General features: G+C 41.5%; 1 protein-coding gene across 4 annotated transcripts in view; it reads left to right on the top strand.

Annotated features, from left to right (window-relative positions):
* The window catches only part of Atxn7 (ataxin 7), a 147,965-nt gene that overhangs the window by 64,635 nt on the left and 58,763 nt on the right, over positions 1–24,567 (top strand). For all 4 annotated transcript variants that reach the window (XM_029469050.2, XM_029469048.2, XM_029469049.2 and 1 more), the window contains one exon: positions 21,439–21,543. In XM_029469050.2, coding sequence (XP_029324910.1) covers positions 21,439–21,543 — 105 coding nt within the window. The remainder of the gene's footprint in view (positions 1–21,438; positions 21,544–24,567) is intronic.

The raw sequence follows: 24,567 nt of genomic DNA, 5'->3' as shown, positions 1-24,567 counted from the left end.
GCAGAAGTGGAGAGGGGCATGTGGACATGGCAGAGTTTACTTTGAAAAAGAATAGAGAAATTGGATCACAGTGAAGGAGACATGTATAGTGTCTGAGGAAATGAGGGAGAATTTCTTCATTTTAGTTTCACACAGTCACTAATTGACTTGTTTGGCTGCCAGTGGGGAGGATGCAGAGTGAGGAAGAGTTGAGCCCATTAGAAACTACGGAAAGCTACAAGGGTACCCTTGAGTAGGTAGGCAGGGGACATGGGTCCCAGAGGAGCCACAAGAAGGTGATGTTTGTACACAATCAGAACCCCTCCTGGCGCCCCCCCCCCCCCCATAATGATAGGGGAAAGCCAGTGAATTCAGTTACAGGTAGCTGCTGTACTGCAGAAGATGGTTAGATGTCATTTCTGACAAAGGGAGAAGTTAGAATTGACAGTGAGTAAGAGGAGAAATTTGTCTATTTTTTTTCCTATAGTATCTGGACAGGAAGATAACAAAACAGGCAGTTATGCATCCTTTTGAGACTTCATGTGTACTTAAAAGGAGTCCCCAGATAGTGAGAATGTGGGCCCAGAAAACCATAGAGCCCAGCCAACACATTGGAGAGCTAGAGTAGGAGAGCAGAGTCAGGCCACAGAGGAGCCCTGGAGGAGGGGCTGGGAGAGTTAGCTGCTGTGGACTTGGGGAGTTTCTAGAGATACCGGGAAGATGGGAACTGAAGGGCAGGAGTTGGTTCTGAGTGGACGTGAACGTGCGCTATGGGAATGGACGTGAGCGTGCTGTGGTGGACGTGAACGTGCGCTATGGGAATGGACGTGAGCGTGCTGTGGTGGACGTGAACGTGCGCTATGGGAATGGACGTGAGAGTGCTGTGGTGGACGTGAACGTGCGCTATGGGAATGGACGTGAACGTGCTGTGGTGGAGGGTCGTGCTGGTGGATGAGCTGGAAGGCTGACTGATCAGTGTGGAACTGAGTTAGGAGTCTGAGTGAGAAGGCAGGTGGAGGAGGGCATGTAGCCCCACTCATAGATGCCTGTGTGATGCTTGTGTTTCTAGACACTGATAAGCTAAGGAAGTACACCGTGAAAATAGGTTTATAAATTCAAAATGCTTTTTTCAACCTGGCAGTGTCACGTAATGATTTTTTATCTTGTGTTTATTCATTCGCTTTATATTTTTACTGTGCACCTCTTTTGGTTTTCAGGAAAATGTCAGTCTTCATGAAGCTTTTATTTAATAAAAGAGATGGATAATGATATAAAACAAAGACATGTATGTTAGAGGATGAATTTGGAAGGAGAAAGGTAGTGTGGGCACTGCTATTTAAAATACCCTCTATTCTTGTCTTTTAGCAAAGAATTCTTCATTGTAGTCTCCTTGTCTATCTTGCCAATGTCTTCAACAATTTTGACAGTATTTCTTCTGACGTAGATGGTTTTCTTCATCTACCATCTCCTCTTTAAGTTGTTGACTTAACGTCTCTTAAGTCCTGTAGATGGCTTAGGTGATGGGCATCTGTTAGGAGAAACCTTTGTCAAAGGGGGAGAGCCATAAGCTTCCCCGTGGTGAAGAAAGGTTGCTGTAAGTTCAGAGGTTCTCAAGCATGCCCGTGAAATAATGGAGTAGTGTAAAATATTATGTAAGTATTACAAATGGATTATTATGTAGAAAGGATATACTTTTGTCAGATTTCTAGAACCCTTCAGGAACTATCAGGGTTTGCTACCAGCATATAAAAATGAAGTCTATTTAAAAGATCATTGTCAGCCTCCATTATTATTTTATTTGTAATAAAAGCAGGAGTTTTGTTGTTGATAATGTTCATATATTCAAACTATTTTTAAAATTCTTTGTGTTTTTTTTTCTAGTATTTTGTTTTGGTTAACTGATACTTTCACAGCATTGTTTCCTCTCATTTTCTTTGCACTGTTAGCATGGATGATACAAAGCATTGAGGGATGAGTGAGGGGAAAGTGGACGAACCTGAGACCCCCCTCCCCTTTTTTTGTCATAGTGACAGCATATAGGTATATATCATTCCAAATAGACAAATGAGGTTTCTGAACTTAGCCTGATTGTAAGTTAATGGTAGATAAGGAACTGACTGTAGGATTTCAGGCAGTGGCAGCGAAAACAGTCTTCTAAGACATCCCTCAACAGTCTGTTGTTCTGCTTAGGTGATTTGCTGGTTGTCATTCCTCTTAGGGTGGAGCTAAAGTCATGGCTGCTGGATGGTGTGTTTTGTTTGACAGAACCCCTCCAGCCCCAATTCATTTGTTGTTGTTGTTTTTGTTTTTTTAAAATAAGAGTTGCAGTGCTTGTGTCGTCTCTTCACAGCAGTGAAGTCCTAGCTAAGACCTGGACTGAACCTGCAAATCCTAACAAGATTTGGTAACTGTGGTAGTACCCTTGTTTCCCTTCTAGATGAAAAGCTGTTCTCTGCTAAGAGTTGAATGAGCCCCTGCAGATTGCAGGGAAAGTTTGCAGTGTTTCTGATGCATGCACAGTAAAGGTAGTGCTGTCCTGTGGGTGGACACCTGTTGACAGGAGTGGCTAGTTATTTTCTTGTGTTAGTTTATATGGTATTTATTTAATGTGAGACCTTGAGGGCTTTTTTTTTCCAGGTTAGAAGTTGGGTGTTTATTCATAGTTTGTTTGCTTTTGCATGGCCACTGATGTTCATCCTTGTTTTATAACTATGGACTGCCCTAACTCCTGCAGGGAATTGCCCACACTGTGTTTGCTTTGAGAGTCTGAAGACTAATTCCTTCAGGAACTGGGGAAGGGAGAAGTCTAAAAACACCCTATGTGTCTGTCCTGTTATACTTCTTGCCAACTAGCAGCCTCTCTCACCTCCCACAGCCTCTTCATTCCTGCTGTTAGAAGGCTGTGATTGCATCTTGCCCCTTTAGCACCTTTGCCACTTAGGAGTGAGAGTTTGTTGAGGGACACAATCCATTACATCTGAATCCTGAAGTTGGGGTTGCTTTGCTTATTTTATGGAACCCACTCTGAGCCTCAAATGCCAAATTGGTTAGCCTATTTATACCTCTTTCCAGAGATCAGAATTGGATAGGGGAAAGATGTCCTTTGTAATACGCTGTCTTAGTCAGGATTTCTATTACTGCGCAAAATATCATGACCAAGAAGTAGGTTGGGGAGGGAAGGGTTTATTCAGCTTATACTTCCGAGTTTCTGTTCATCACCAAAGGAAGTCAGGACTGGAACTCAAGCAGGTCAGGAAGCAGGAACTGGTGCAGAGGCCATGGAAGTGGTGTTCCTTACTGGCTTGCTTCCCCTGGCTTGCTCAGCTTGCTTTCTTATAGAACCCAGCCTAGGGATGGTACCACCCACAAGGGGCCCTCCCCCCTTGATCACTAATTGAGAAAATGCCTTACAGTTAGATCTCATGGAGGCATTTCTTCAAGGGAGGCTCCTTTCTCTGTGATAACTTCAGCTTGTGTCAAGTTGACACACAAAACCAACCAGTACATAGGCAGAAAGAGAAATCCTGCGTAAGTACTGGGGACAGAGAGGGACATGAACATGCTGTGGCGACTCAGACTTTTACTTTGCTGTGTTTCTGTGAGCACCAAGAGTTCTTCAGGAAACTTGAGTTTGTTGGGTCAGATTTCTGGACCATAAACCCTGTTCTTTCCCTTTGACCTCGGGGAAGGCATTTAACACATTTTTTTCAGTTTCTTCAACAATGGACATGTTTCCAATAGTTTCTCCTTCATAAGACCCCTTTGAAAATGGGATTTCTTGACCTTAGCACTGTTGGGTTTGGAACAGTACACTGGGACATTGGGGGACCGTTCTGTGTATTGTGAGGGCTTAACATCCTCTCTATCCTGCACCACTAGGTTCTTGTAGCGGCTTTGTGCTCCCATTGGATTGCAAGCACGCACCTGCTCAGGAGCTAACTTTGGATCCTCCAATGAAACACACACACACATTAGCTTATTTTTAAAATGCCAAGGCTAACTCAAAGGCTGGGCACTCCTAGACCTTCCCCTGCTACCCTAGGCACAAGTTTCACATGGCTGGTTGGCTTTATCTCCTGTGTATGTCCCATCCTTCTCTGGTTCTCTGTGTCCTCTACCACACAACTCTGCAAGTGACTTGCCCATGCCCAGCCATTGGCCGTTGGCGTCTTTACCAATCTATCAAAAATCAGCTGTGGACAAGGACCTTTAGCATTTGGGTATGCAGATTTCTGATCGAATCAAAGTGTTAGAGCCAATCTCCAACAGATTGTAGTTGTGACAACTTAAATTGGCTGTGCTCCCTAGAAGTAGGGGTAAAAGTTGCCTCAGCTTGAGAATCCCAGCTTTAATGTACATAACGTTCTGAGTATGCAGAAGTGTTGAGTATGTAGTGGCCAGGGCTAGGATGCATGAGTAGTGCCCGTTCTGTTGCTTAACTAGGGCCCTAATTAGTAACCACACTGCTGAGCTCTGGGCCTTAGCTCTCTTACAGCACTGAGTTCTTTTGGGTGGCTTTGAGTAAAAGTCCATCTTTGTGGTCTGAGTTTCAGTGGTCATATGCAGTGGCTCTGAACTGAGTAGCCCCATCCCCACCCCACCCCCAACATATTCATCCCAAAATGCATACTTTCTCTATAGGATCAACTTGGAGGGCACGTTTACAAAGAATGTGTTATTTCTTTGGCTATTTTTGTGTTTTTGTAACTGGATTGAAGTTCTTTATGGGCAGAGTTTGTTCTGCCTTTCCTTTCTCCTGGGAGTCAGCACAGTTTGTCACATACAGCCTTAGGCCTGAAGAGCCTGTGTTGCTCTGTATTCTGTGATGTCTGTGTCTTCACATGGCTGAGGATAGTTAGCGTGCACTCTGTCATTTGTTAGTATTGGTACCAGTGTTGTCACCCACTCTAGTACTTGCTGTTGTGACCTTTATGGCCATTTAACCCCTTAAGTGCCTCTTGCTTGCTCTGAAGATGCAAATACATCACAAACCTACGTCTTGATGTGGTTGGTGTGAATTCCCAGAGTTTATATATCAGGGCTGTACTATACAGGTTTTGCAGTGGCTAATCTTGGTAGTTATTCTGTACATATTATTTTAAAATATTTGTAATAAGAAGTGTGAATCAACCAGATTGTAAGTTTCATGAGAGCAGGATTGGTTTTTTCTCCACTGTTGCTTCCTGTTGAGTAGAGTGAGTTCACAGCGCTGTGGAGTGTTGGTTGCTGCTCCTTTACGTCTGTCTTAGTTCTGCACTTTTCATTTGAAGTATAGACATTTTATTGTCCCAGGATTCTAATATTAATTACATGAAGTTTGGATTTTTTTTTAATTCGTACAATAAGCTGCTAAAACACAGCCATTATATATGCTTTATTTTGTATGTTCACATCCTTATTGTACTTCGCCTGTTAGAAATAGTCATTTTTAACTTCAACCCTGGTTTGTGAAGTTTCCAAGGGTTACTTTAACTTTAAGGACTTGACAATCAAACTATTGCAAATTGTGGATTACACAGTGAAATTAAAGATACTCGGGCCAAGCGCACACCTTTAATCCAGCATGAAAAGGCAGAAGCAGGTGGATCTCTGTTAGAGGCCAGTTTGATCTACAGAGTGAGTTCCAGGACAGACAAAACTACACAGTGAGACCCTGTCTTGACAAAAACAAACAAAAACAAAACAAACAAAATACCAAAAACTAAAATAGAGAGAGGTAAAATCATTAGTCACACAGAGAGTGCCATGATCTTATTTGAATGTTAGGTGGCTTACAGTGACTTACTTTGAAGTTCACTGTGTATGTATGTGTATATTTACTTGTGTGTGTGTGTGTGTGTGTGTGTGTGTGTGTGTGTGTGAGTGATTTTGTGAATTCAGATGGAAAATACAGGTTTCAGGTAATCTGTTGTTTGACTATCTCACATACAGTTTTATGTAGCACATAGAGATTGCCAGTAGAGGCTCTAGGTCAATATTTGTTCTTTGATTATACCATGATGGAAGTCTCTGAAGGACAGAGTTTGAGATTCTTTATGTAAGCCTGCTTCTCTTCAGTCCAGATTTTGAGCTGTTGCTCAGTTTTCTGGTTTACTTTTCAGTTCATAGTCATCAGGATATTGTAATGACAATAATCTGTATTCTACTAATCAGCACAAACCCACTTAAAGAAAGGCCAGAACCCCATGTCAAGAAGTCCAAAAGGAATGTGTGGTGGTGTCCTGCCCTGTCATTATTTGTGTGCTAATTTACTGACTGTTTGCAGAGATAGGGCGTGGCACTACTGATAATCTTGGGCTCAAATTAGGAAGGCAGTGTATGCTGCTTTTTGTTATTTCATTTTCTTTCCTGAAACAAAGGCAGGCAGAAATGTGTCAATTAAGGGAACAGGTCAAAAGCTCAGTGGGAAATTAATAATTTGTTGTTTTTATTAATTAGCATATACTAAAGTTTCTTTCCTCTTTCCTTCCTCCTTCCCTCATTCTTTCATTCCCCTCCTCCCCTCCCCTCCCCTTCCCTCTCCCCTCCCCTCCCCTCCTCCCCTCTCCTCCTTCCCTCTCCTCCCCTCTCCCCTCCCCTCCCCTCCTCCCCTCTCCTCCTCCGCCTTCTCCTCCCCTCCCTTCTTCCTGTCATGTTTCAAATATTTGCCTACTTTTTACTTTACTTGAAGATATTTGTATCCCACTCCCTCACTCTACAAAAATCATTAGATACTTTGGTACTAAGAATTAAATACTTGGTCTTGTTCATGATACACTTTACTCCTAAGCTGTTCCCTTAACCCAATTAAATATATTTTATATACTGAAATTTAAAGTGATTGTGGTTAATTTGTTCACATTAAACTTTAAGTAGTATTATGTATAAAATAACAAAACAGTTTTTCACAGACAACTGTCTTACCCACTTTTATAATACAATCAGCTTTTTTTTTTCTGGAGAGACGGAATACTTGAACTCACTGTGATCTGGTTCAGTCAGGTTTAGCCTTTAATACCAGCCCTTACCCATTGCTGCTGTGTGACCTTAAGCAAGTTTCTTAACTTTTCAGTACCTATTTTCTTCTTGCCTGTAGCACGAGGTTGTCAAGAGGATTGTGTAGCATAAGGAATGTACACATCTTCTCACTAGCCCAGTAAGTGCTAATAAGGGTTTGACATAGGCTGCTCTTGTTATATTGTATTTTAAACATTTATCTGACCTTTTTTTTTTTTTTCTGAAACATTCAAAACAAAACAGATTTGGGGAGAAATAGGCCTTTGAGTTGAGCACCAGTCTTTACTGTGGCAGTTGAAGATGTTATTAGCACGTGCTTGTATTTGCAATTGGTTGTGGCAGTTGAGTAATGTGCTCAGGTATGTTGACCAGTATGTTGAGGCTGCAGTGTGAGAAATAAACAAAACTGTATCCATCGGACTTCACTGCTGCCTTCTCCTTTCCCCCCTCTCATTTCCCCTCCCCTCTCCCCTCCCCTCTCTCTTCCCCTCCCCTAATTCCCTCCCCTCCCCTCCCCTCCCCTCCTCTCTCCTCCCCTCCCCTCCTCTTTCCCCCCCTTCCCTCTCCCTTCCCCTCCCCCTCCTCCCTCCCCCCTCCTTTCCTTTTTGTTTGAGACAGGGTTTCTCTATGTATGCCTGGCTGTCCTAGAACTCAATCTTGTAGACCAGGCTGACCTGGAACTTGGATCTGCCTGCCTCTACCTCCTGAGTACTGGGATCAAAGCATGCTCCAACATTGCAGGCTTCATCAGACTATCTAAAAGTGGTGTATTCCATTAATTCTGCTAGTGTTTGAAACAAATGAGCAAGTAAATTAAACACAAAAAATTTGCAGTTGAAGACTTTCCTAGTGATCACAAACAGCACATAATTTGTGTAAACAAATAATGAGAAGAAATGAGACTTCGCAGTGTTGCAACACAAGTCTCTTGCTTCTGTTTTAGACCATACAGACTACAGAACATACTTAACTAAAACTAGATGGCAATATTGAGAGGAGTCAGCATTAAAACTAAAGTCATGTTTTAGGAACCTAGTGTGACCTACTTATTTCCAGGAGTCCCCCCAAGTCTGACCAAGTGCTGTCAGCTCTGAGGCAGAGTGTTTATGGGGTGAGTGGAGGAATGTAAAGAATGGTTGATTTGCTTCCAGAAGCATCAGAGGAACACTAAATTGACGTATGTGTGAGTATAACAGCCTTTCAGATTCAAGGATTTAGTTTTCTTTTTATTATGACTTCTCTTCCAATAAAGCTGCCCTGGGGAAAAGTAGGTCACTTGAGTGTGATGGGGGCTCGGCTGTCTGTGCACAGTCCTCAGTACTCACAGATCATAATTCCTGGTTCACTTTGAATTATTGACATTTAACACACACACCTTTTACTTGTTTGCATATGGAAGACAGTTTTAGGACATGACTTATAAAGCATTTGCTGAAAGTTAGAGAAGAATCTTCAATATGATGGCTTCATTGGTTTCTTCTGGAGTATGTCGTGGTCCCTAGAACTTACATGCTAAGTATATGCTCCTTAGTCTCATTCATGGCATTCTTCCAGGCTTTTCTTACCCCCCCCCCCCCCCCCAAACTGGTCCCACTCACCCATCCTGTTCTACAGGAAGGGAAACAAGGCATACAGCGATGCTTCACCACTCTTGTATCCAGGTCATGATCAAGTCATGGCAACAGTTTCTCCTTAATATCCCTGAATCCCTTCTGTAGCTTCTCAATGCCAGCCTCACTTCTAAGCTACCTGTGGCATCCTAGGTGCTGCTCCAGACACTCCTGACGAGCCGTCCTATGATGAGTAGCTTTCCTATTGCTGAGTTGCACTGTGAACACATTCCTTGTATACTGTGTCTCAGCAGTATTGAATATAACAGGTACTGTGATGAAATTTTCCACTCTTAAAATATATCTATTGAGTGTTGTGACTGATAGAGGAAGGACCGCTGCAAATATGTCTCTCTGTAAAAGCAATAGTAATACTCACAATATTAGTGATAATCAACATTTCAGAAGTCTAAAAATTAGCCAAAGACTTGTAAGATCTGATAAATATTTGAGGAAAAAAATGGCTGAATCTGTATACTGAAAAACCTGGCTGAACACAGAAAACTGTGCTATTTGTATTCAGCTGTGGCCCTCCTCCACATAACACTGAAAAGCAACAGCTTTGCAGATGTGGTAGTAAACAGAAACCAAAGTAACACATACCAGAGGAATACTGGGGAACCTTGGGGCTATTTCCCAGAGCTGTCAATTAGGACTATCTGGTCACTCCCTAAGTATTTTATTCCTCTGACTTTGTTTCTTTTTGGCCTAGCTCAGAATTTATTCTGGGCTCTGTACTGACAGCATATGTTTAGAGAAAATAACAACAATGCAAAACAAACAAACAAAAAAACCCAAACAACTATTATTTTCCATAATAGTTGGCCTGAGCTAGTAATACCAGTTGAGACTAACAAGATGACTGAAAAAAATTAATAGGAAACAAACATTAAGACATTGAGTGTCACCTGGGCTTTATAAAGAGCACCCATACATTTTTTTTTTTTTAAAGAATCTTGAACACCTTCTGTGCTTGTATAGCTGTAAACATGCCTAGGAAAGACCTGTGAAGACACCTTGTTTTATTTATGTCTGACCTTGAGGCTCTATGCAAGATGAAGATGAAGGTCAAGGAGACGTTATACTTGCCCCTCAGTTAAAACTAAGAGACTGATTGGTTCAAAGCTTTTTAAGAGAATTTCTTCGGTTAGCCTTCTTGGTCAGAATTATGCTTGTGCAAAGCTGTGTTCTAAGCCAGGCATGACTTAGAACAATCATGAGGGGAAGCAGGATTTTCATTTTAGGCCAGCTAGGGCTGCATACTGAAACTTTTCAAAATAAAAGGGACTAGTGAGATGGCTCAGCAGGTAAAGGTAGTTACCACACAAGCTTGGTGATCATCAGTTCTGGGAACCCACATGATCGATGGACAGATGAGAGAAGTGGGCTCTGCACATTGTCCTCTGAACTCCACACATGCAATCAAGGCACACACAAGTACCCTCCACCCCCCAACACACACACAAAATGATGGACCACCTATCTGCCCCACAGGGCCTGGGAGAGCCTTCTGCAGGGTGTCATCATGCTGTTCTCAGGAACAGAACTGTGAGGCAGCACAGAGATGACAGCACAGTGGGTTGGGGTCTGTTGTTTTGTTTAGGTTTGTTTCTTTTAGGGTATCAAATTGCTTCTTTTTCTGAATGAAGTCTTCCAGGGATTCTTTTTTAAACCATTTTATAGCCTTTCCCTCATTTTCCCTGTGCTCTAATGTTAAATGATCACTAATTTTTCTAATTCCACCCATGAGGGAGAGATTTGGTATTGGCTTTTATGTGGCTGTTTTATTAATTTAACACAATATCCTTCAGTTCTCACAAAAGACAGAATTTTGTTCTTTCTTTCTTTCTCTCTCTTTTTTTTTTTTTTTTTTTTTTTTTGTTTTTCGAGACAGGGTTTCTCTGTGTATCCCTGGCTGTCCTGGAACTCACTCTGTAGACCAGGCTGGCCTCAAACTCAGAAATCTTCCTGCCTCTGCCTCCCATGTGGTGGGATTAAAGGCGTGCGCCACCACTGCCCGGCTGAATTTTGTTCTTTTTTAAAGATAACTGATATCTTCTATGGTAGCTCTGTAGACTAGGCTTTGATCTCACAGAGATCTTGCTGTCTCTGCTTTTGGAGTGTTGGGTTTAAAAGCATGTACCATCAGTGCCCAGCCTTTGCACCACATTTTCTTTGTCTAGTCCTCCATAGCCATTGTGAATAGTACTGTAATCAGCAAGGCTCCTTGGCATTGCTGTTCTGTCCTTTGAGTGTACACCAGCAGTGGAGTACCTAGATCATGCAGTGCAGGGGCTGTCACCTAAGTGCCAAGACCTGTTAGAGGGTAGACATTAAACAAACTTTTCATGGGTTGTCTACTTCATTTGGAAAGCACAGATATTACATTACAATTCATAACAGTAAGAAAATTACACTTAGGAAGTAGCAACAAAAATAATGGGGCTGGAGAGATGGCTCAGTGGTTAAGAGCACTGACTGCTCTTCCAAAGGTCCTGAGTTCAATTCCCAGCAACCACATGGTGGCTCACAATCATCTGTAATAGGATCTGATGCCCTCTTCTGGTGTCTCTGAAGACACCTATGGTGTACTCACATTAAATAAATAAATAAATCTTAAAAAAAAATAATTTTATGGTGGGGAGGGTCTCCACGACATGAAGAACTATGCTAGTGGGTCACAGAATTAAGAAAGTTGAGTGGTGGGCCACCTCTCTGCCTGATGGAGTGGTTCTGTTTTTAGATTTTTATAATTTTTGTAATGGCTGTACTAATTTAGATCCCCATCCAGTGTATAGTTGTTGACCTTCCTCTGTATTCTTGTCAGCATTTTTATTCTTGTCATTGTTAGGGGTTTTATTATGGCCAGTGTATCTAGAGTGGGATGGTATCTTCTGCGGCTTTGATTTGCATTTCTGATGAATAGGTAATATTGACTGTTCATATCTTGTGGGCTGTTCCCATATCTAGTTTTGAGAAATGCCAGCTCTTTTGCCTACTTTTTAATTTGAGACATTAATAAAGGGAAGAAATAGCAAAATTTTAAAGTGTTTGGAAGCTAATAAATATACTTCTAAGTAAATGATGGGTCAGACAAACAATTATGAGAAATTAGAAAATATTTTGAGAGTAATGAAATTTAAATACAACATAATAAAATCAAAATACAGGGGTTGGGGATTTAGCTCAGTGGTAGAACACTTGCCTAGCAAGTGCAAGGCCCTGGGTTCGGTCCTCAGCTCTAGGAAAAAAAAAAAAAAAAAAAAAAAAGAAAGAATAACATCAAAATACAACTAAAATAGTGCTTGCTCAAGAGGAATTTTCGTAGAAGTGTATGCAACTTCATTAAACAAGGAAGCTCAGGTCAGCAACAGCATTTCACCACCTAAATCCAGAAAAAGAACAGTGTGTAGATTAGAGTGGAAGTAGGTGAGTGAGACTAGAAAAACAGTGGAAGATGAGTAAAGCTGAAGTGATTTGTCAAGATCAATAAAGGGTCCAGGTTTTGGCTAGGTCTGCGTGTGCTGTGTATACAGTTAGAAATGTAAGTGCTATTACTATTACTGCTCACTTTATAGAGATGAAAGGATTCTCTCTGAGAAGAAACTGCATAGAAAGACTACCACACTTCCTGCAGTGACTGACAAGTTGGAAAGTCTGTATAGAACAAGTGTTCAACACCGTGTTGTGAAAAGTGCAAGAGGAGATGACACTTTGAGTTGACTTCTGAAGCCCAGGAAGACAGAGAAGAGCTGAAAGCTATAGACCAGTGTCCTTTTAGAATACCAGCACAAAAATCTCCAGCAATACACTAGCAAACCTAATGAAGGGATTACATAAGCAGGACTGTTGATACTAACTCCTAAGGCCTTAAGGAAGCAGTGATGCTTTGCTATGATGTACACATGGTGGATGGATACATTGTGACATATACATGGATGGGAAGAAATTTCAGTATCTGTAATGCTCAGGTTTTAGTCTAAATTGTTTGATGCTATTTTAGCTTTTGTTTGTTTGTTTTTGGCCTGTGCTGAATTTAAACCCTGGGTCTTGTGGCCTACTAGGCAAATGTTTGATCTATAACCTGGTGCTCTGTGTTTTTCAGGTATGTATATAAATCATCAGAGAATATTTTTAAAGTTCAGTTTAGAACCGGAGACTGTAGGTTCCAGATGATAAATACCTGTTGTCCATGAAATAAACTTGAGTCACAAGGCTTTATTCTCAAAATAAACATAGGACTAACTCTACCTTAGTTCTTACTGTTGACTGTTAAGACAGAAAAAACATTTTCCTTATGATTAGAGGAATATGGACCCCGGTGCTTGGAATTGTACTGCATTGTATTGCATTGTCTGTGCTGCTGTACTTTTGGGCTTATTGCTGGTATTATTTTTGAGGGATTTTGCAATTATGAGCTAATAACCCTTAAAGTAGTTATTTCTAGTTTACCATGTTTGTTAACCCTCACGGCTGCTGTACTACAGCTGTAGTGCTGCCTCTGCTGTACTATAATGCAACATATTAACATGGTTGTGGTGCCCCACTGGATAGTAAAATAACGTATTTATTAACATGTTTCTCCCGTTCCATTAGTGTACATTCCTTTTATTTCCAAGGCATGAGATTTCGAGCACTGCTTTAGTAACCGCTCTGGGTGGATATTCCTTAGAAGGACTGCGCCTGTTCTCTGCTATGGAGGCTCTTAGCTGATGCTTTTGTGAATAGTTGGCATCAATCAGGACATGCTGTCTGCTCTTAGTTATTACCTTTTTTTTTTTTTTTTTCTATTTTTCATGGACAACTATTGAATTTCAGTGAAAGGTTTCTATCAGTTCATACAATTTTGAAGTTTTCTAGTCTGTTAATACCATTGATTACATTAGTACTTCTCTGCTTACTAGCTTGTCTTGAATTTCTGGGCTAAGCCAAGTCTTGCATGAATTTTTCTCAGTGTTACTGATTTTTTTTAAAACAACAGCTAGGTTTTTATTTTATTGACCCTCTTTTGATTTTATTTATAACTACATGTAAATTATTTCTGCTTACCTGGGATATAATTTGTTGTTGCATTGTAAGATTAAGCCAGGCATGGTAGGTTACAGGCCTGAAATCTTAGGAGCAAGGCCTGAAATCTTAGGAGCAAGTAGCTGGAGGGTTAGGAGTTGAGGACAGCCTGGGCTATTGACCCTCAAAAGATGAATACTGAAGAAGGAAATGAAACAAATCAAAAACATAAGTTTAGGTTACTTATTCAAAACTTCCTTGTTTTCCTACATTAAAGCCTGAGAGCTTTGTCCATGAATTAAATTCTATATTTTATCTACATTTGTTTCAGGTTTTTTGGTTTGTTTCAATTTCTCTTATTTGACTTTCTGTTTGACTAGTGGGTTATGGCTTGTAGGTTTTAAAAGTTCGTAGACATTCCTGTTGACTTTCTGTTACTGATTTCTAGTTTAATTCTGTTGTATCCAGGAAATACAACACAAGTAGTGTAGTATCTGAAAGTATGTAGTGTACAGAAGGCCAGCAGTGCTAGATGAATGTCCACCTCTACCTTGATGACTTCTCTCCTTAGCTTTATGAGAGGCTTTTGTGTTCTCTATCTCACATGCGAGAATCTTGGCAGGTGATGAAAGGATGACAGGAGGTGCCATCTTATTGATTCCTGACCTCCTCACTACTTACTATTTAGACAGATAGGCGAGCATTTTATGTGAATTACTTTGTTTGATGCATCAGCTGACTAAGGTAGAGAAGAAAAGAGCTAGTTATGAGTATGGTGAAAACTTAAGCTCTTTGGAGAGACCAGCTTCCCACAGCCCTTAGGTTATTTGGACATATTTCCAATATGAATGGGGCTATAAATCTGAGAGTCCCAGGAAACTTTGAACATTGGGAGTGTATATTCCAGAAGAAGCTAGAGAACTTTTCTGTTGCTTGGGAACTCCTTGGCTGACTTGATGAAGCTGGGGAGAAAAGCAGGAATTGTTTGGGAACGTGAAGACGACATCAGCCAGCAGCAGTAGAACAGCATCTCCTTTCAACCCTGTGCGCTCAGCTTACTGGTTCTGTGGCCACAGTCAGCCAAGCCCCCAGTGCCTTGCTTATGTTTTCCTGCTGTGGGGGGTGTCATTCCCAAGAAGTCAGTTGAGTTAATATTTGACATTGCACTTGGTGCACTCCATAATTACAAATTGATTACTTTTATATCGGAGTTCATACTTTTGGTTGTCAGGTTCCTTTGCAAATAAATCAATACCCAGCACCTAGACAGGGCCTTAATGAATGAGTGATACATGTAAAATTCTTGCCATGACAGCTGACACAGTACACGTATCCATAAAGACTTATACTTAAGTATTATATATTTACTGTACACTTAAAATGCAGGGTGGTAGCTGCAGACAAACTGGGGTTAGCAGTAGCAGACAGTAAAAAGTCGTGGTCAGTATTGCACACTTGGACATGCTGTAGGCAAGACAGCTGGGAGACCCCTGTGTGCATTGTCCATTCTCAAGATTCCCCCGTTCCGTCTCTGTTTCCTCACTCATTCTATGTGGGATTTGCACTGAGACTGGCTGACTTCACTAGGTCTGTGTGTCAGGTGTTGAACTCGGCCTTCCTGGTATTTATGTCCAAAATGAGATCGCCCAGTGAGTGATGGGAGAGGCTTGTCTGAAAAGATAGGAGCTTACCTAAATAGGAGGTGAGGAAAGGATTATCTAGAGAAGTACAAACTGAGGCCCAAAGCTACCTAGGCAAAGCATTCCATTTGGAGGGAACCAAATTAGTGAAGAGCCTGAGGTGAGTCTGGGAGCTTCAGAACACCAGAATGCTGAAGTAGGGGTTGGGATTGGGGGGGGGGGAGGGTTAGAGGGTGCAGACAGACACATGGCTGCAAGCATTGTAAGGCTTCCCAAACCCTGGTTTTCATACTATTTGCAACCCAGTAGGAAGTTTAATTGGGCCAAGGGCTATTTATGATCTTAGGTCTTATTCTCATTTTTTGGAGGGGATTGGTGGGGCAGGAGAAGGGGCTTAGGTTAGCACAGCCACTTTTAGCGCAAAGACCAAGGAGAGTAATAAGGAAGATGCAGTCTTGTACAGCACGTGCTGTGAAGCAGGCAATGTCCCATGTGATTTAGTCTCATGTTCTCGTATGAATCCAGGCTAGGAAGTCACAGGCTGGGATTTGAACATGTCTGACTTGGCTCTGGAGGTTTCATCGTAGCCCTCAGTGCTCTGCTGTTATAACCACAAGTCTTTCCAGGCCTCATTGCCCATCTCTGCATCTTCAGTAGCTTCATAAAATGTGGAAGATGCTGAGGCATCATTCATCTGCCCTGTAAGAGGTCTCCTGACCTCTTACAGGGTTTTCTCACCCTCTTGCTGTCTTTCTCGGATTTCTGCAGCAGCAATTAGGTGACTAACTGCCACCTTCAGTTGGTGCACACTCATGCTTGGGTTCCCTTCTTCAGACTTTGGCTTTCCTGCTGAAGATCTTGGATTCTCTGAATTTTAGTGTAGTCACTGGCCCTTCCAGCTGGAGCCTCGGTATGCCTCTCCTGGTGTTTCCTGCATGGCCTCTAAGACATAAGTGTGTGGTCAGGAATGAGAGCTGTAGAGCACTGGGAGTCAGCTCACATTGCAACATTGCCATTGCTCTTCAGTGTATAAGTGTCCCAGGAGAGCTGGGGTCTTTAAAACGGACATTTCTGCTGCGTGAGATTTCTGATGAAACCAGATACTAGCTGAAACTAGCTTGATACCCAGTGATCTCCACAGATGTTTAATCCTCACAGTCATATGAAGTCAACATTCTCTGAAGTTTGTTTTATATATCAGGAAACTGAGGTTCATGGGGATTAATGCATAGTGAGATTTCTTTTTTTTTTTTTTTTTTTTTTTTTAATGTTTTTTCACTTTCTGCTATCTTCTGTTATATTTTAAGTGAGAAAGTTACAGACCATCATAATTATACATATAAGGCCAAATTAAAGGTTTATTTTTTTATTTTTTTTTTTAAGATTTATTTATTTATTATATGTAAGTACACTGTAGCTGTCTTCAGACACTCCAGAAGAGGGCGCCAGATCTCATTGCGGATGGTTGTGAGCCACCATGTGGTTGCTGGGATTTGAACTCTGGACCTTCAGAAGAGCAGTCGGGTGCTCTTAACCACTGAGCCATCTCACCAGCCCCATAGTGAGATTTCTAATATGGGGGTTCTCACTGTGTTGCTCAGGTTGATTTCAAACTTGTGATCCTCCTGCCTTAGCCTAGCTGTGATATAAAGGTTTGCAGAGGTTAAATGCTTTAACTGTGCAGTTATTTAGTCAGTAGAGAAACAGTAGAAATGTTAACCCAAGTGCTCTTGACTGCAAATCTGCACTAGGTCTTACTGTACTGGATTCACCACCAAAGAGGATTTCCCAGTGTACAGATTTGAAAATAAGAAACTGCATTTAGGTATAGAATTGTGTGTTCAAAAATGGTTTACCAAACTTGAACATTTTTCTTACTGAATCTTATACCAAAATAGCAGGTACTAAATAACATTTTTTTTTTTTTTAATGTAACCTTCCAGCGTGAGATGGCATCACTGAGAATGGCTAGCATTCTGATTGTTAAAGTAGTTAGAGCTGTTGCTAAACAAGTCACTAGGACAGAAGAAAAACAGCCAAATTATGTATTCTGGGAGAAGATTAAGACTTACAGTTAGGTGAACAGTTACATGTTGAAGTGGTATTGGAACTGTAGGGCCAGGCTAGTGAGTGCTCAGGGACCTTATAACAGGAACATTGCTCTAGCCAAGTCTTCTGGGAGTGAAGCAAAGCAAAGGAAAGGGGACAGCTAGTGTCAGGGTACCATGACAGCGAGATCCAGGAGCTAAGGCCTAACAAGCCAGATAACAAGAGTCTCAAACCAAGGACAGAAAGATTACAAATGGCAGCCAATTCACAGAACATACTGAGAGGTCGTTCTTGAGTCTGGGCAGGCAAAGCAAGTCCTTTGTCAGACAGGGTTGTAGAAGAGCTTATTTACAATGTTTTCATTTTCCATCTTAATGACTGTGTGAAGGATGTGTGGGAGATGTAAATGGCACAAATCGAATTCTGACAGAAAGCTTTGAACGAAAGAGAAGGGGGAGCCATTCTGATCCAAAGGTAGGATTGTGGGAAAATCAGGAAAATTGGTGGAGTTCCGAATCCATCTCACCAAATGGGCTGACTCTAGCCTGAATGCTGAGCTAGACGCACTGAGACACCTGAGTGTGTTTTCCAGTAAGGGTATGGTGCAGTTGCTTTATAGATTGTTAGATCTGGAGGCAGGGGAGGGGAGAAACTCTGGCTCTCAGAACTGTCTGGGTGTCCCTGGCAGTACGAAAAGCTTAGGGGAGACGGGTTGGTTGTGGAAGAGAACTGGAAGCGTGAGTGTAGCAGGCCTTATTTCAAATCTTGGTTCTGTCATGTACTAGCTCGTGCCTTACTTCCTGTCCACTACAGCAGTGGTACGGGACTTCTATACCACACACTGGGAAAACACAGAGTGAGCACTTCAAGGGCCAGGTTTCCTTCTAATCTTGCCTGTATTTACTCTATTTATGTATCCATCTTATGGATATTCAGTGTGAGAGACACAGTGGTTGTCAGTTTATGACAAGTGAAGAACTTAAAGGAAGTCACAGAAATTGCCTACAGTCACATCTGTTTTTAGAAAACCAAGATTCAGAGTGATAGCAGCCCATTCGCTTAGCCACCTTGCTGAAGATACCGGCGATGAAGTAGAGAATTCCAAAGAGGAGTCGATTGAGATGCCAGTTAAGCTGATGCCTAGTGTGTGAGATATTCCAGGCTTTTCATATGTAGCAAATGCAACACTAGGCTTGGAAAAAGATTTCTAGGTCTGTAGGTAAAAAAGGACATGAGTGTGCCTTAAACAGAGGGAACTAAGCAGAGGGGTTAGGGATGGTGGGGCGAGTTAGGACTAGAGGAAGTGTCAGCACACATTGGGGGCTGTTATAAGGGTAAGGGCTCAGACTTTATGTATAAATGCCATCTGAGAAGTTCCCATAGAATTTGAAATGGCCACAGTGACCCAGTGGAAGGTTTTAGAGGGGTGTTCCGGTAGCTACTTAGGAGAATTCTTCCACAGTCCATAGGAAGGGTGATGGTAGCCCTGCACCGTTGGCTTTGGAGGGCCCTGACAAGAGGTCTTAGAATGGACCAGGGATCTACAGGTGGCCTAGGTGGGAGAATCTGGAGATAGTTCCTGTTGGTTTTGTTGCCATTGTTTTTGCCAAACTGACTGTTGAACCTAGGTCTTCATTCATGCTAGGACTGAGATCCTACCTATACTTTTTAAGATTTCAGCCATTGAAGTATCCGCAGAGTGGGGAAGGTTGTTGGAAGCAAAATATAGGGCTTGGTCAACAGTAAGTTTCTCTTGAGCCTGAATGTTTTGTGTGAGATGTATGTGCTAGAGAGTAGCATGTAGTAGGGGTGGTAGATATAGAATCTCAAGCTGTGAGATATGACCCTGCCAGGGGTCACATATCAGATATTCAGTATTTACATTAAGATTTGCAGCAGTAGTAAAATTACTTATGAAGTAGCAACAAAAAATTAATTTTATGTTGGAGGTAACTACATAGGAACTATATTAAAGGGTCACATGGGGACAGTGAAATTTTAACGGACATAGAGATCTCTTACAGAATAACCTCCCTCTTCATGTTGCTGGTACAGAATGGTGAAGGAAACCAGGTTTATAAGGAGGCATTGCATTCTCCATAAATGTCTGTGTGTGTACCAGTCACTGTTACTTTCAAGGATCTATATATTTTCTGTCTTTCCTTCGTTATTGTCATTGTTGCTGTCATTATCTTTACTGGGTGTTGTTCTCAGAGCATCATACAGTTTGGACAGGCTGCTCTGTTTATTCATTTTCTTAGCCTCTAGAAGGATCTGAATGTATGTATAGCTAGCTGTGTTTGATTTTGATTTTTGAGACATCTTGCCATAAACTCATTCTCCTGCTTCAGCCTCCCAAGTGTTTGGATTGCTTGTGCTGCTGGGCATGGCTAAAGCATATATATTATATGCTTTTAAAGAGAATAGTACCTTGTTTAGTTCCTACTTTTTTCATTTAGGTAAGCACAGTCAAGGAAACCACAGTATGCTGCACTTTCTTAAAATGTCTGTTCAGTTTGTCTAACCAAAAGATATTTAGCCCTGATATTCCAAATGCTTGACTTTAGAATCTAGATGGAATGTTTAGAAACCATTTTCTGGTCTTAGAATCAAGCCATTGTATGCATCAGTGTTGATCCCTGCTCCGGCTCGGTGTCTTTGGTGAAGTGGTGACATAATGGACCCATGTCAGCAGCTGTCAAAGAGTACAGTGAGGAAACAGGACGGAGAGCTAGGTCCTCATGGATGTGCCTGCTTCCCAGAGTCACCACGTCCTTCATACATTTCAGATTTATAGCTATTTATGTGCAATGTACTATCATAGGCACTCTCCAGAAGATGCTAAAGTTAGCCATTTGTAAATATTAGATTGCCAGTTTGATAGTTTAGATATCATCTTCTGATGTCTCCTTTGGTATTTTCTCCTTTTAAAAACCAGTACCATTATGTGGGGAATGTGAAAATAAATCTGTAGGAAAGAGAAGAGGCCAATTATTCCCCCATTTGCTTTTTATTAATTACTTATTTTATGGGGCCTGGAGATTGAACTGAGGGCCTTACTCAGGCTCGGCAAGCATTCTCCCACCAATCTACCTCTACGGATACCTTTCTTTTTCTGCCTCCCCTTAGTTTGATCTGCTAAAATATTTGCTAAGTTAAATGCTATCTATCCATTCATTGAAAATACTCTTTATGTGTAGTATCTGACTTGTTTAAAGTTGTTAATTTTGAAATATTTTATAAGTTTAGATTCAGGATCTATAATCTCTGAGCTGATTCACAGGTTATTATTAACAATATATCTTTGGTTGGACCCTCTTACATTTAAGCATATTTTGTAGGAAATTAAATTGTATGTGCACATAGTTTGGCTTTAACTGTTCTATTGCAAAACAATATCCTCCCTATTCTGAAGATCAAACCACAGCTGATGTGTGAACTTCTCTATTTATGCTCAAGTATGGTGGCACCAGTACATAAAAGGTTGTTGGACCCTAAAAACAAGTAGAAATAATTGACTTTGTATGGCATGGTGGTGAAACCAATTTCACTCTTTGGAGATATCTTTGTACCTTTTCTGTCTGCTCCATAGAATTTGGGATCAGCAGACTGGAACAGAATGCATATTTAAGCAAATAAAAACATTGAATACTATAGCTTTGTGAATTATTAAGCATTTCACATTCTTTTTTTATTTTTAATTTTTGTATTTTTTGGTTTTATTTTATTTTATTTTATTTTGAGACAGGGTTTCTCTGTGTAGCCCTGGCTGTCCTGGAACTCACTCTGTAGACCAGGCTGGCCTTGAACTCAGAAATCTGCCTGCCTCCGCCTCCCAAGTGCTGGGATTAAAGGCGTGCGCTACCACCGCCTGGCCCACATTTCACATTCTTGCAGATTGTCCCTCAGTCACAGCAGAGTTCATTCACCTTTAATCATTTTATAGTGCTAATGTGTTCATAGCTCTATTATACCTTGTTCTGAGAATGCTCTGTATTTCAGCCCTCTATTAAGCCATTAGCCTGGTTTGATTTCTCTTCAGTCGTGCTAAGACTTGGGGTGCCTATGTGTTCTGTTCTATGAAAGTAGTGCCGCTCCAGATGCTTCCATTCAGTCCTGACCGATGATAACTGAGTGGTGGTGTTTCTTTCTTGCAGATATGCCGATCTTTGGTCTCTGCCCAGCACATGATGATTTCTACTTGGTGGTGTGTAATGACTGCAACCAAGTTGTCAAACCGCAGGCATTTCAATCTCACTATGGTAAGTGCTGCACCAAAAGAATCAACAGGCTGGAGACAGCACAGGGAGGCTTATCAGCACCCTTCCCTATAGGATGCAGACTTTTAATTCATAGAAGGGACTAAGAACTATCATGCTGGATGATGTTGGATGTTTTTTGAATTTTATGTTTGTGAGTTGCATTTTTGGTTTTTCCTGAAATCTGAGGAAAAAGTTATCTCTTGAAACTTTACATCAATATTGTTATAGATTTCCTGAGACAGAGGCTCTCTATGTAGCTCTGTTTGTTCTGGAACTCATTCTGTAGACCAGCCTGCCCTGGAACTTACAGTGATCTGCCTGCCTCTGCCTCCCAAGTGCTGGGACTAATGGCATAAGCCACCATACAGAGCACTGTCATTGGAAAAGAAAGTCAGTCAGTTGCAGTATTTAGAACTTGGGCCTTTGAAGCTTAGAATAGATTGGATTTTTAAATTTAAACCTGTAAGAACCACTGGTTTTTCTTTTTTCTTTTTTTCCCTTGAGCAGGTGACCCACCCTTAGTTTGCTCTTCACAATACAGGGAGCAGTGGCAACTTTGGTGCTACTACTGGGACTATTAGAATGGATGTGTAAAGCCACCAGTAGCGCTTAGCACACCTTAAATCTGAGGAGGTCAGTAGGGTGTACCCTGATCCAGCTCCAGACACCAGAAGGCCATAAGGAGGAACCCTGGTTGTCCAGCAGTGAGTAATTGAGAGCCCGTGTAGAGAAGTAGCCTTCACACGAGTGTTTGATGAGTACAATTGTTCACTCTCTATCTATAGGTCCCGTTTTTCTGTTGTTAAGCCTATTTTGGAATGTCTAGAAGGTAATTTTTAGTGACCTTTCACTCCCTGAAATTGGAAGTGTTTTGATGAGAAGATACAGGCAACTGGACAGCTTATGTACCAAACAACTGTGCTTGGTTGGTCCAGGCTGGTTTCAGAGTGACATTACTGAGCTCAGAGCCAAGAGCATCCAGTCTGTCTGGAATGTGCTAGACATCTCTCATTAGCTAGAGCTGATGTACCCATTTGTGGACGAGCCCTGTACAAAAGCAGGCTGGGAGTGACTCACAGGCCTTCACTGTGTGTTAATAGACACTTGTTGCAGATACTTATGACCAGAATATTATACAGTGTGATGCTTCTGGGAACTGATATATAGACTAGATTAGAAGGTCACATAAATAAACCGTAAATGTGCTGCTTCTTGCAGGACCTCTTAGCCTCAAAAAGGCCCCTTGGTTGTCTTCTCAAACTGCTTGACCTAGTGATGAGAGCACATCACACAACCTTGATTTCCTCTTTCATAGTCTAGGGATGCAGGATCAATGTCGGACAACCTTAGCCAGAGCACCAAGGAAACATATACGTATTTTTAAAACCACTATTTTAATACTGAAACCATCCAAAGATTTAATTTTTCTGGGTCTTCATTTTAGACTGTCAATAGAAGTGGAGAAAATATCTTAAAATCTAGTGTTTACTTTCTCTGTCAGTCCCCACCAGTATACTGACAATCAAGACCTGAGTGTGGGGCTGAGGTCCCTCTAGTGGTGATAGAAATATACAGATTACAGGAGGGGTCCTTGTACAGGATGAGTGTCCTAGAGGCCTCTCTGATTCCATAACATAAGAGAGAGAGTTGGTAGATTTAGGGAGGGGAATGGAATTGGAGACAAATCAGCCTGGGGCATGATGAAATGGAGGAGGCTGCCATCCTGTTTGCCTGCATGGAAGCTGCGCACAGTGCCGAGGAGAGCCACCTCTGTTCCTGCCCTGTTACTTTTCTTCTGTGACAGAAATTGGGAAAGGAAAACTATTTTGGGAAATCTTCCTTTTTGATGAAATCCCAGGAAGACAGTTTCAGCATTCCCTTTCCATAGTTAGTAATGATAAAAATTTATTTTCAAAATCAGAATCTTGTCAAGTAGACATTGTTGTGTGTTCACTGCAGTATAGATATAGATACTCGCTAATTTATGGTGGGTTCGCATCCTGATAAACTACTGTAAGTTGAACATGCATTTAAATCCTTCGATCTTAGCAACCCTAGTTTAGCACCACTCACCGAGGACAGCTTTTTCCTATGAGGCTGGCTGGCTGGGTGCTCTGGGCTGCTGCTGCATTGTCACTCAGCATAAGGATCTAGCTTGGAGAATGGGCAGAATTCAAATCTCAGACTACAGTTTCTGCTGAATGTCTATTGCTCTGACATCATTGTGTGGTCAAGGCAGTCATTAACATAGTCTGATTTTGTCCTGACTGTAGGAAAACAGCTTTATCATGAGTGCTCCTTGATCTTCAGGCTCTTCTTGCTTGCATTTATGGAATCTTGCACTTAAGGCTCCTGGACTATGTTGGGTGGTTTGGATTCCTGTAGATTTCAGCCTTGGGAGTCAGGGCTTGTCTTAGTAAAAGTCATACCTGCCGATGGAGTGAGTATATCTTTGATAAAAATGTGTTACTAATTTTCTGTGAACTCATGTGTTGCTGGTACTGACTGATTTTTAGGAACAAATAGGCAGTTGCTGTAAAATCCTATTGGTTCATTTAAAACCACCAAAGTTAGGACAAGAAAGGACACTACCGTGGCTGCTTATAACTTACTTACAATTGGTGGTATAGGTTTTGAGGAAATTGGTGAACAGGTAACAGCCCTGTTGCCTTGAGAAGTGTGCATGTGATTTTTCCTAGCCTTTGGAGGAAATAGCCAGCCGCTAGCAAGTATTTCCACATGGCTAGTGGTCTTGACGGCCGATCTCCCCGTGACGTTCCCAGGTTTCCTATCTGACTGCATTCTTATAACTTGTTTTCTTTCTTGGAACTGCATAGTAAGGTATGTTTTCTTGAAGTAATATATTGAAATACTCCAGCCTTCCTCGTGTATGTTTTTGTTACTAAGTGTTAAACACAGGATGTTTCATATGGTGAACATCAGATTTTAAGAATATACTTTGCATCAGTGGATTAACAAATCCTCTCCTGCAGGGAGGTCTCTGATAGAGCTTCCCAATACCTG

The sequence above is a fragment of the Mus caroli genome, unplaced genomic scaffold, assembly GCF_978045245.1.
Source record: "Mus caroli unplaced genomic scaffold, Mus_caroli_1 scaffold_12, whole genome shotgun sequence".
In the NCBI taxonomy this organism is placed as follows: domain Eukaryota; kingdom Metazoa; phylum Chordata; class Mammalia; order Rodentia; family Muridae; genus Mus; species Mus caroli.
This window is presented reverse-complemented; position numbering and strand designations above follow the sequence as displayed.